Here is a 13,026-nt window from a genome sequence, read left to right as displayed (position 1 = left end):
GCAGCCCTAGTAGTAGAGTAGAGTAGGCCCACAGCAGCCCTAGTAGTAGAGTAGAGTAGGCCCACAGCAGCTCTAGTAGTAGAGTAGAGTAGGCCCACAGCAGCTCTGGGAGTAGAGTAGAGTAGGCCCACAGCAGCCCTAGTAGTAGAGTAGAGTAGGCCCACAGCAGCTCTAGTAGTAGAGTAGAGTAGGCCCACAGCAGCTCTAGTAGTAGAGTAGAGTAGGCCCACAGCAGCTCTGGGAGTAGAGTAGAGCCCCACAGCAGCCTAGTAGTAGAGTAGAGTAGGCCCACAGCAGCTCTAGTAGTAGAGTAGAGTAGGCCCACAGCAGCTCTAGTAGTAGAGTAGAGTAGGCCCACAGCAGCTCTGGGAGTAGAGTAGAGTAGGCCCACAGCAGCCCTAGTAGTAGAGTAGAGTAGGCCCACAGCAGCTCTAGTAGAGTAGAGTAGGCCCACAGCAGCCCTAGTAGTAGAGTAGAGTAGGCCCACAGCAGCTCTGGGAGTAGAGTAGAGTAGGCCCACAGCAGCCCTAGTAGTAGAGTAGAGTAGGCCCACAGCAGCCCTAGTAGTAGAGTAGAGTAGGCCCACAGCAGCTCTAGTAGTAGAGTAGAGTAGGCCCACAGCAGCTCTAGTAGTAGAGTAGAGTAGGCCCACAGCAGCTCTAGTAGTAGAGTAGAGTAGGCCCACAGCAGCTCTAGTAGTAGAGTAGAGTAGGCCCACAGCAGCTCTAGTAGTAGAGTAGAGTAGGCCCACAGCAGCTCTAGTAGTAGAGTAGAGTAGGCCCACAGCAGCCCTAGTAGTAGAGTAGAGTAGGCCCACAGCAGCTCTGGGAGTAGAGTAGAGTAGAGTAGGCCCACAGCAGCCCTAGTAGTAGAGTAGAGTAGGCCCACAGCAGCTCTAGTAGTAGAGTAGAGTAGGCCCACAGCAGCTCTAGTAGTAGAGTAGAGTAGGCCCACAGCAGCTCTGGGAGTAGAGTAGGCCCACAGCAGCTCTAGTAGTAGAGTAGAGTAGGCCCACAGCAGCTCTGGGAGTAGAGTAGAGTAGGCCCACAGCAGCCCTGAGAGTAGAGTAGAGTAGGCCTACAGCAGCTCTGAGAGTAGAGTAGAGTAGGCCCACAGCAGCTCTAGTAGTAGAGTAGAGTAGGCCCACAGCAGCCCTAGTAGTAGAGTAGAGTAGGCCCACAGCAGCTCTAGTAGTAGAGTAGAGTAGGCCCACAGCAGCCCTAGTAGTAGAGTAGAGTAGGCCCACAGCAGCTCTAGTAGTAGAGTAGAGTAGGCCCACAGCAGCTCTGGGAGTAGAGTAGAGTAGGCCCACAGCAGCCCTAGTAGTAGAGTAGAGTAGGCCCACAGCAGCCCTAGTAGTAGAGTAGAGTAGGCCCACAGCAGCTCTAGTAGTAGAGTAGAGTAGGCCCACAGCAGCTCTGGGAGTAGAGTAGAGTAGGCCCACAGCAGCCCTAGTAGTAGAGTAGAGTAGGCCCAGCAGCTCTAGTAGTAGAGTAGGCCCCACAGCAGCTCTAGTAGTAGAGTAGAGTAGGCCCACAGCAGCTCTGGGAGTAGAGTAGAGTAGGCCCACAGCAGCCCTAGTAGTAGAGTAGAGTAGGCCCACAGCAGCTCTAGTAGTAGAGTAGAGTAGGCCCACAGCAGCTCTAGTAGTAGAGTAGAGTAGGCCCACAGCAGCTCTGGGAGTAGTAGGCCCACAGCAGCCCTAGTAGTAGAGTAGAGTAGGCCCACAGCAGCTCTAGTAGTAGAGTAGAGTAGGCCCACAGCAGCCCTAGTAGTAGAGTAGAGTAGGCCCACAGCAGCTCTGGGTAGTAGAGTAGAGTAGGCCCACAGCAGCCTAGTAGTAGAGTAGAGTAGGCCCACAGCAGCCCTAGTAGTAGAGTAGAGTAGGCCCACAGCAGCTCTAGTAGTAGAGTAGAGTAGGCCCACAGCAGCTCTAGTAGTAGAGTAGAGTAGGCCCACAGCAGCTCTAGTAGTAGAGTAGAGGGCCCACAGCAGCTCTAGTAGTAGAGTAGAGTAGGCCCACAGCAGCTCTAGTAGTAGAGTAGAGTAGGCCCACAGCAGCCCTAGTAGTAGAGTAGAGTAGGCCCACAGCAGCTCTGGGAGTAGAGTAGAGTAGAGTAGGCCCACAGCAGCTCTGTAGAGTAGAGTAGGCCCACAGCAGCTCTAGTAGTAGAGTAGAGTAGGCCCACAGCAGCTCTAGTAGTAGAGTAGAGGCCCACAGCAGCTCTGGGAGTAGAGTAGGCCCACAGCAGCTCTAGTAGTAGAGTAGAGTAGGCCCACAGCAGCTCTGTAGTAGAGTAGAGTAGGCCCACAGCAGCCCTAGTAGTAGAGTAGAGTAGGCACAGCAGCTCTGGGAGTAGAGTAGAGTAGAGTAGGCCCACAGCAGCTCTAGTAGTCTGCAGCTCTAGTAGTAGAGTAGAGTAGGCCCACAGCAGCTCTGGGAGTAGAGTAGGCCCACAGCAGCTCTAGTAGTAGAGTAGAGTAGGCCCACAGCAGCTCTAGTAGTAGAGTAGAGTAGGCCCACAGCAGCTCTGGGAGTAGAGTAGAGTAGGCCCACAGCAGCCTGAGTAGAGTAGAGTAGGCCTACAGCAGCTCTGAGAGTAGAGTAGAGTAGGCCCACAGCAGCTCTAGTAGTAGAGTAGAGTAGGCCCACAGCAGCCTAGTAGTAGAGTAGAGTAGGCCCACAGCAGCTCTAGTAGTAGAGTAGAGTAGGCCCACAGCAGCTCTGAGCAGGCCCACAGCAGCTCTAGTAGTAGAGTAGAGTAGGCCCACAGCAGCTCTGGGAGTAGAGTAGAGTAGGCCCACAGCAGCTCTGAGAGTAGAGTAGAGTAGGGCTACAGCAGCTCTGAGAGTAGAGTAGAGCCACAGCAGCTCTGAGTAGTAGGCCCACAGCAGCTCTGGTAGTAGTAGAGTAGGCCCACAGCAGCTCTGAGTAGAGTAGAGTAGGCCCACAGCAGCTCTGGGAGTAGAGTAGAGTAGGCCCACAGCAGCTCTGGGAGTAGAGTAGAGTAGGCCCACAGCTGCTCTGGGAGTAGAGTAGAGTAGGCCCACAGCAGCTCTGAGAGTAGAGTAGAGTAGGCCCACAGCAGCTCTGAGAGTAGAGTAGAGTAGGCCCACAGCAGCTCTGGGAGTAGAGTAGAGTAGGCCCACAGCAGCTCTAGTAGTAGAGTAGAGTAGGCCCACAGCAGCTCTAGTAGTAGAGTAGAGTAGGCCCACAGCAGCTCTGGGAGTAGAGTAGAGTAGGCCCACAGCAGCCCTAGTAGTAGAGTAGAGTAGGCCCACAGCAGCTCTAGTAGTAGAGTAGAGTAGGCCCACAGCAGCTCTGGGAGTAGAGTAGAGTAGGCCCACAGCAGCCCTAGTAGTAGAGTAGAGTAGGCCCACAGCAGCTCTAGTAGTAGAGTAGAGTAGGCCCACAGCAGCCCTAGTAGTAGAGTAGAGTAGGCCCACAGCAGCTCTGGGAGTAGAGTAGAGTAGGCCCACAGCAGCCCTAGTAGTAGAGTAGAGTAGGCCCACAGCAGCTCTAGTAGTAGAGTAGAGTAGGCCCACAGCAGCTCTGGGAGTAGAGTAGAGTAGGCCCACAGCAGCCCTAGTAGTAGAGTAGAGTAGGCCCACAGCAGCTCTAGTAGTAGAGTAGAGTAGACCCACAGCAGCTCTAGTAGTAGAGTAGAGTAGGCCCACAGCAGCTCTAGTAGTAGAGTAGAGTAGGCCCACAGCAGCTCTAGTAGTAGAGTAGAGTAGGCCCACAGCAGCTCTAGTAGTAGAGTAGAGTAGGCCCACAGCAGCCCTAGTAGTAGAGTAGAGTAGGCCCACAGCAGCTCTGGGAGTAGAGTAGAGTAGAGTAGGCCCACAGCAGCCCTAGTAGTAGAGTAGAGTAGGCCCACAGCAGCTCTAGTAGTAGAGTAGAGTAGGCCCACAGCAGCTCTAGTAGTAGAGTAGAGTAGGCCCACAGCAGCTCTGGGAGTAGAGTAGGCCCACAGCAGCTCTAGTAGTAGAGTAGAGTAGGCCCACAGCAGCTCTAGTAGTAGAGTAGAGTAGGCCCACAGCAGCTCTGGGAGTAGAGTAGAGTAGGCCCACAGCAGCCCTGAGAGTAGAGTAGAGTAGGCCTACAGCAGCTCTGAGAGTAGAGTAGAGTAGGCCCACAGCAGCTCTAGTAGTAGAGTAGAGTAGACCCACAGCAGCCCTAGTAGTAGAGTAGAGTAGGCCCACAGCAGCTCTAGTAGTAGAGTAGAGTAGGCCCACAGCAGCTCTGAGAGTAGAGTAGAGTAGGCCCACAGCAGCTCTGGGAGTAGAGTAGAGTAGGCCCACAGCAGCCCTGAGAGTAGAGTAGAGTAGGCCCACAGCAGCTCTGAGAGTAGAGTAGAGTAGGCCCACAGCAGCTCTAGTAGTAGAGTAGAGTAGGCCCACAGCAGCTCTGGGAGTAGAGTAGAGTAGGCCCACAGCAGCTCTGAGAGTAGAGTAGAGTAGGGCTACAGCAGCTCTGAGAGTAGAGTAGAGTAGGGCCACAGCAGCTCTGAGAGTAGAGTAGAGTAGGCCCACAGCAGCTCTGGTAGTAGAGTAGAGTAGGCCCACAGCAGCTCTGAGAGTAGAGTAGAGTAGGCCCACAGCAGCTCTGGGAGTAGAGTAGAGTAGGGCTACAGCAGCTCTAGTAGTAGAGTAGAGTAGGGCTACAGCAGCCCTGAGAGTAGAGTAGAGTAGGCCCACAGCAGCTCTGAGAGTAGAGTAGAGTAGGCCCACAGCAGCTCTGAGAGTAGAGTAGAGTAGGCCCACAGCAGCTCTGAGAGTAGAGTAGAGTAGGCCCACAGCAGCTCTAGTAGTAGAGTAGAGTAGGGCTACAGCAGCCCTGAGAGTAGAGTAGAGTAGGCCCACAGCAGCTCTGAGAGTAGAGTAGAGTAGGCCCACAGCAGCTCTGAGAGTAGAGTAGAGTAGGCCTACAGCAGCTCTAGTAGTAGAGTAGAGTAGGCCCACAGCAGCTCTAGTATATCAACCATATAGTTGTTCTTTGTGGTGAGTGATGTTGTCTCTAACCTCACTCTCTTTCTCTGTGTTTTAGCTTGACTCTTCATGCAGTAGCAACCATCAGGTGTTTATCATTGATGAGGTTGGTAAAATGGAGCTGTTCAGCCAGGCGTTCATCAGGTCAGTCAGACAGACCCTGGACTCTCCAGTCTTCTCTGTCCTGGGGACTATACCCCTCCCTTCAGGAAAACCACTGGGTTTCGTGGAGGAGATACGGACCAGGACTGACGTCACTGTCTTCACTGTGAGTACATTCACATTCACACACACACCATTAATCTCACTCTCTGTATTTATCTAATCTTACCTGCCTCATTGTAGGGACGTCAAATGTTCAGCCTACTGCACAGACTGTATGGTGTCAGACCCTATGGAGTCTGTCTGGTTAAATTGTCTGGTTAAATTGTTCTCAGACCCTATGGAGTCTGTCTGGTTAAATTGTCTGGTTAAATTGTTCTCAGACCCTATGGAGTCTGTCTGGTTAAATTGTCTGGTTAAATTGTTCTCAGACCCTATGGAGTCTGTCTGGTTAAATTGTCTGGTTAAATTGTTCTCAGACCCTATGGAGTCTGTCTGGTTAAATTGTCTGGTTAAATTGTTATCAGAGCCTTTTTTATTTATTTTTTTATTTCACCTTTATTTAACCAGGTAGGCTAGTTGAGAACACCTTTATTTAACCAGGTAGGCTAGTTGAGAACAAGTTCTCATTTGCAACTGCGACCTGGCCAAGATAAAGCATAGCAGTGTGAACAGACAACACAGAGTTACACATGGTGTAAACAATTAACAAGTCAATAACACAGTAGAAAAAAAATGGGCAGTCTATATACAATGTGTGCAAAAGGCATGAGGTAGGCGAATAATACAATTTTGCAAATTAACACTGGAGTGATAAATGATCAGATGGTCATGTACAGGTAGAGATATTGGTGTGCAAAAGAGCAGAAAAGTAAATAAAAAAAATAAAATAAAAAATAAATAAGAAAAAAACAGTATAAAAACAGTATGGGAATGAGGTAGGTGAAAATGGGTGGGCTATTTACCAATAGACTATGTACAGCTGCAGCGATCGGTTAGCTGCTCGGATAGCTGATGTTTGAAGTTGGTGAGGGAGATAAAAGTCTCCAACTTCAGCGATTTTTGCAGTTCGTTCCAGTCACAGGCAGCAGAGTACTGGAACGAAAGGCGGCCAAATGAGGTGTTGGCTTTAGGGATGATCAGTGAGATACACCTGCTGGAGCGCGTGCTACGGATGGGTGTTGCCATCGTGACCAGTGAACTGAGATAAGGCAGAGCTTTACCTAGCATGGACTTGTAGATGACCTGGAGCCAGTGGGTCTGGCGACGAATATGTAGCGAGGGCCAGCCGACTAGAGCATACAAGTCGCAGTGGTGGGTGGTATAAGGTGCTTTGGTGACAAAACAGATGGCACTGTGATAGACTGCATCCAGTTTGCTGAGTAGAGTGTTGGAAGCCATTTTGTAGATGACGTCGCCGAAGTCGAGGATCGGTAGGATAGTCAGTTTTACTAGGGTAAGCTTGGCGGCGTGGGTGAAGGAGGCTTTGTTGCGGAATAGAAAGCCGACTCTTGATTTGATTTTCGATTGGAGATGTTTGATGTGAGTCTGGAAGGAGAGTTTGCAGTCTAGCCAACACCTAGGTACTTATAGATGTCCACATATTCAAGGTCGGAACCATCCAGGGTGGTGATGCTAGTCGGGCATGCGGGTGCAGGCAGCGATCGGTTGAAAAGCATGCATTTGGTTTTACTCGCGTTTAAGAGCAGTTGGAGGCCACGGAAGGAGTGCTGTATGGCATTGAAGCTCGTTTGGAGGTTAGATAGCACAGTGTCCAATGACGGGCCGAAAGTATATAGAATGGTGTCGTCTGCGTAGAGGTGGATCAGGGAATCGCCCGCAGCAAGAGCAACATCATTGATATATACAGAGAAAAGAGTCGGCCCGAGAATTGAACCCTGTGGCAGCCCCATAGAGACTGCCAGAGGACCGGACAGCATGCCCTCCGATTTGACACACTGAACTCTGTCTGCAAAGTAATTGGTGAACCAGGCGAGAAACCGAGGCTATTGAGTCTGCCGATAAGAATATGGTGATTGACAGAGTCGAAAGCCTTGGCGAGGTCGATGAAGACGGCTGCACAGTACTGTCTTTTATCGATGGCGGTTATGATATCGTTTAGTACCTTGAGCGTGGCTGAGGTGCACCCGTGACCGGCTCGGAAACCAGATTGCACAGCGGAGAAGGTACGGTGGGATTCGAGATGGTCAGTGACCTGTTTGTTGACTTGGCTTTCGAAGACCTTAGATAGGCAGGGCAGGATGGATATAGGTCTATAGCAGTTTGGGTCCAGGGTGTCTCCCCCTTTGAAGAGGGGGATGACTGCGGCAGCTTTCCAATCCTTGGGGATCTCAGACGATATGAAAGAGAGGTTGAACAGGCTGGTAATAGGGGTTGCGACAATGGCGGCAGATAATTTCAGAAATAGAGGGTCCAGATTGTCAAGCCAAGCTGATTTGTACGGGTCTAGGTTTTGCAGCTCTTTCAGAACATCTGCTATCTGGATTTGGGTAAAGGAGAACCTGGAGAGGCTTGGGCGAGGAGCTGCGGGGGGGAGCTGTTGGCCGAGGTTGTAGTAGCCAGGCGGAAGGCATGGCCAGCCGTTGAGAAGTGCTTATTGAAGCTTTCGATAATCGTGGATTTATCGGTGGAGACCGTGTTACCTAGCCTCAGTGCAGTGGGCAGCTGGGAGGAGGTGCTCTTGTTCTCCATGGACTTCACAATGTCCCAGAACTTTTTGGAGTTGGAGCTACAGGATGCAAACTTCTGCCTGAAGAAGCTGGCCTTAGCTTTCCTGACTGACTGCGTGTATTGGTTCCTGACTTCCTGAACAGTTGCATATCACGGGGCTATTCGATGCTATTGCAGTCCGCCACAGGATGTTTTTGTGCTGGTCGAGGGCAGTCAGGTCTGGAGTGAACCAAGGGCTGTATCTGTTCTTGGTTCTGCATTTTTTTGAACGGAGCATGCTTATCTAAAATGGTGAGGAAGTTACTTTTAAAGAATGACCAGGCATCCTCAACTGATGGGATGAGGTCAATGTCCTTCCAGGATACCCGGGCCAGGTCGATTAGAAAGGCCTGCTCACAGAAGTGTTTTAGGGAGCGTTTGACAGTGATGAGGGTGGTCGTTTGACTGCGGCTCCGTGGCGGATACAGGCAATGAGGCAGTGATCGCTGAGATCCTGGTTGAAGACAGCGGAGGTGTATTTGGAGGGCCAGTTGGTCAGGATGACGTCTATGAGGGTGCCCTTGTTTACAGAGTTAGGGTTGTACCTGGTGGGTTCCTTGATGATTTGAGTGAGATTGAGGGCATCTAGCTTACATTGTAGGACTGCCGGGGTGTTAAGCATATCCCAGTTTAGGTCACCTAACAGAACAAACTCTGAAGCTAGATGGGGGCGATCAATTCACAAATGGTGTCCAGGGCACAGCTGGGAGCTGAGGGTGGTCGGTAGCAGGCGGCAACAGTGAGAGACTTATTTCTGGAGAGGGTAATTTTCAAAATTAGTAGTTCGAACTGTTTGGGTATGGACCTGGAAAGTATGACATTACTTTGCAGGCTATCTCTGCAGTAGACTGCAACTCCGCCCCCTTTGGCAGTTCTATCTTGACGGAAGATGTTATAGTTGGGTATGGAAATCTCTGAATTTTTGGTGGCCTTCCTGAGCCAGGATTCAGACACGGCAAGGACATCAGGGTTAGCAGAGTGTGCTAAAGCAGTGAGTAAAACAAACTTGGGGAGGAGGCTTCTGATGTTGACATGCATAAAACCAAGGCTTTTTCGATCACAGAAGTCAACAAATGAGGGTATCTGGGGACATGCAGGGCCTGGGTTTACCTCCACATCACCCGCGGAACAGAGAAGGAGTAGTATGAGGGTGCGGCTAAAGGCTATCAAAACTGGTCGCCTAGAGCGTTGGGGGCAGAGGATAAGAGGAGCAGGTTTCTAGGCATGGTAGAATATATTCAGGGCATAATGCGCAGACAGGGGTATGGTGGGGTGCGGGTACAGCGGAGGTAGGCCCAGGCACTGGGTGATGATGAGAGAGGTTGTATCTCTGGACATGCTGGTTGTAATGGGTGAGGTCACCGCATGTGTGGGAGGTGGGACAAAGGAGGTAACAGGGGTATGCAGAGTGGGTCTAGGGGCTCCATTGTGAACTAAAACAATGATAACTAACCTGAACAACAGTATACAAGGCATATTGACATCTGAGAGAGACATACAGCGAGGCATACAGTAATCACAGGTGTTGAATTTGGAAAGCTAGCTAAAAACAGTAGGCGAGGCTAATCCGCTAGCACAACAAACAGCAGGTAAAATGGCGTTGACTAGGCAACGGGGCCGACAGGTAAGACAAACAAGCAGAAAGGAGTGCCGTGATTAATGGACAGTCCAGCGTGCGTCAGCTATGTAGCCAAGAGATCAGTGTCCAGGGGGCAGCGGTGGATGGGCAGGGGGGCTGGGCTGGCGAGTGTTATCCAGCTTTTTAAAAAAACTAACAATGACTAAATAGCTTGTAGCTAGTTAGCTGGTTAGCGTCTGGAGGTTCTTGAGTGTGTCATAAAAATAAAAATAAGAGTAAAAGTAATAGCGATTCCGTATCACATTGGGTGAGGCAGGTTTCCGGAAGGTATAAACAAATTAAAAATCAAAAAGAGATAGAAAGTAAATGGGGTCAGAGAGTGATTGGGACGCGGTGGTTCAGACGGTTAGCAGGCCTATGCTAACAGGCTAACAGTTCGTAGGCCCGAGCTAGACAAGGTAGCAGTTAGCGGACCGGAGCTTGACAAGCTAGCCGTTAGCAGGCCGAATTAGCAAGCAGGGAGATAGCGAGGGCTAGAGAGTTAACCTTTGGGGGACGTCGCGATGGGGTGAGTCTGTTTATTCCTCTTCATGCGGTGAGCTGGAGATACAGCGATTCAGAAAGCATGCGGGCCTTGGCCAGCAGATGGATCTTTGGCGATGTCGCAGCGGAAAAGCCTGTTGAAACCCCTTCGGACGATTATGTCGGCGGACCAGTCGTGATGGATCGGCGGGGCTCCGTGTCGGCAGTAGAGGGTCCAGGCCAATTGGCAAAATAGGTATTGTTGGACCTCTTCGGTTAGTCGGGAGATGGGCTTAGCTCGAGGCTAGCTCCAGGCTAACTGGTGCTTGCTCTGGGACAGAGACGTTAGCCAGGAGTAGCCACTCGGATTGCAGCTAGCTAGTTGCGATGATCCGGTGTAAAGGTTCAGAGCTTGCGGTAGGAATCCGGAGATGTGGTAGAGAAAAAGCCGTCTGATATGCTTTGGGTAGATGGGTAGATGTCGCGCTGGTGTCCTAGTTAGCGTTGAAGACCGCTAGCAGTGGCTAGCTACTAGCTAGTAGCTAGTTAGCTGGCTAGCTTCTGATGAGGGTTCCGATTCTAAAGTATAGAAAAAGCAGATCCGTACCACATTGGGTGATGCGGGTTGCAGGAGAGTATATTCAGCCTGTAGTTGGAAAGTGAGATTAAAATATGTACGAAATATATACAGAACAAAAATGAGGAAAAACTATATTTACACTATACAGGACGGGACAAGACAAAACACACGTCCGACTGCTACGCTCCTATGGAGTCTCTCGTTAAATTGTCTGGTTAAATTGTCTGGTTAAATTGTCTGGTTAAATTGTCTGGTTAGATTGTTCTCAGACCCTAATTGGTCTATGACCCTATGGAGTCTGGTTAAATTGGTCTATGACCCCTGGTTAAATTGGTCTATGACCCTATGGAGTCTGGTTAAATTGGTCTATGACCCTATGGAGTCTGGTTAAATTGGTCTATGACCCTATGGAGTCTGGTTAAATTGGTCTATGACCCTATGGAGTCTGGTTAAATTGGTCTATGACCCTATGGAGTCTGGTTAAATTGTTCTTAGGAGCTTTTCAGCAGTAGTAATAATTAGATGTCAGTAACCAGGTTTCCATCTAACCTTTATATAATTTGACATTATAGCCATTTATTTGACGCTCATATCCAGAGCCACTTACATGAGTTAGTGTGTACATTTTCACAGTGGTCCCCCGTGGGAATCAACCCACAACCCTGGCGTTACAAGCACCATGCTCTACCAACACTTTACGTTTGTTATATATATATATATCTATATATATATATATATATATATATATAATAATACAATGTCTTTCAAAAGTATTCACCCCCTTGGCGTTTTTTGTATTTTGTTGCATTACAACCTGTAATTTAAATTGATTTTTATTTTTATTTCATGTTATGGACAGTCACAAAATAGTCCTGATTGGTGAATCGAAATAAAACTTATTTTAAAAAAATCTAAAAAGTAAAAAACGTAAAAGTGGCGCGTCCATATGTTTTCACTCCCTTTGCCATGAAGCCCCTAAATAAGATCTGGTGCAACCAATTCCCTTCAGAAGTCCCATAATTAGTTGAAGTCCACCTGTGTGCAATCTAATTGTCACATGATCTCAGTGTATATACACACACATGTTCTGAAAGGCCGCGGAGTCTGCAACACATCTAAGCAAGGGGCACCACCAGGCAAGCGGCACTATGAAGACCAAGGAGCTCTCCAAACAGGTCAGGGACAAAGCTGTGGATAAGTACAGATCAGGGTTGGGTTATAAAATAATATCCCAAACTCATGGACCAGGCAAGGAGGGCATTAATCAGAGAGGCAACAAAGAGACCAAAGATAACCCTGAAGGAGCTGCAAAGCTCCACAGCGGAGATTGGAGTATCTGTCCATAGGACCACTTTAAGCCGTACACTCCACAGAGCTGGGCTTTACGGAAGAGTGGCCAGAGAAAATCCATTGCTTAAAGAAAAAAATAAGCCAACACGTTTGGTGTTCGCCAAACGTTTGGTGTCTGCTGGCAAACCCAACACCTCACCCCAAGAACACCATGGGGATGTTTTTCATCGGCAGGGACTGGGAAACTGGTCAGAATTGAAGGAATGATGAATGGAGCTAAATACAAGGAAATTCTTGAGGGAAACCTGTTTCAGTCTTCCAGAGATTTGAGACTGGGAAGGAGGTTCACCTTCCAGCAGGACAATGACTCGAAGCATGCTGCTAAAGCAACACTCGTGTGGTTTAAGGGGAAACATTTAAATGTCTTAGAATGGCCTAGTCAAAACCAAGACCTCAACCCAATTGAGAATCTGTGGTATGACTTAAAGATTACTGTACAATATTTTGTGCTTGTTTCAAAATAAAACATATTTTGCATCTTCAAAGTGGTAGGCATGTTGTGTAAATCAAAAGATGCAAACCCCCCAAAAATCTATTTTAATTCCAGGTTGTAAGGCACCAAAATAGGAAAAATGCCAAGGGGGGTGAATACTTTTGCAAGCCACTGTATGTATGTATGTACGTACTCACTCACATGATCCTTTACAGTATAGCATGGTGGATACCATTATCCTTTTACCATGTAGAATGTATAGCATGGTGTATACCATTACCCTTTACAGTATAGCATGGTGTATACCATTATCCTTTACAGTATAGCATGGTGGAGACCATTATCCTTTACAGTATAGCATGGTGGATACCATTATCCTTTACAGTATAGCGTGGTGGAGACCATTATCCTTTACAGTATAGCATGGTGGAGACCATTATCCTTTACAGTATAGCATGGTGGAGACCATTATCCTTTACAGTATATCATGGTGGATACCATTATCCTTTACAGTATAGCATGGTGGAGACCATTATCCTTTACAGTATAGCATGGTGGAGACCATTATCCTTTACAGTATAGCATGGTGGAGACCATTATCCTTTACAGTATAGCATGGTGGATACCATTATCCTTTACAGTATAGCATGGTGTATACCATTATCCTTTACAGTATAGCAAGGTGGATACCATTATCCTTTTACCATGTAGAATGTATAGCATGGTGTATACCATTAT

General features: G+C 48.7%; 1 protein-coding gene across 2 annotated transcripts in view; it reads left to right on the top strand.

Moving 5' to 3' along the window:
• ntpcr (nucleoside-triphosphatase, cancer-related) overlaps positions 1 to 13,026 on the top strand; it is a 35,532-nt gene that overhangs the window by 9,937 nt on the left and 12,569 nt on the right. For both annotated transcript variants that reach the window (XM_065007764.1, XM_065007765.1), the window contains exon 4: positions 5,051 to 5,260. In XM_065007764.1, the coding sequence (XP_064863836.1) occupies positions 5,051 to 5,260 (210 nt within the window). The remainder of the gene's footprint in view (positions 1 to 5,050; positions 5,261 to 13,026) is intronic.

Source organism: Oncorhynchus nerka, linkage group LG23 (assembly GCF_034236695.1).
Source record: "Oncorhynchus nerka isolate Pitt River linkage group LG23, Oner_Uvic_2.0, whole genome shotgun sequence".
NCBI lineage: Eukaryota > Metazoa > Chordata > Actinopteri > Salmoniformes > Salmonidae > Oncorhynchus > Oncorhynchus nerka.
This window is presented reverse-complemented; position numbering and strand designations above follow the sequence as displayed.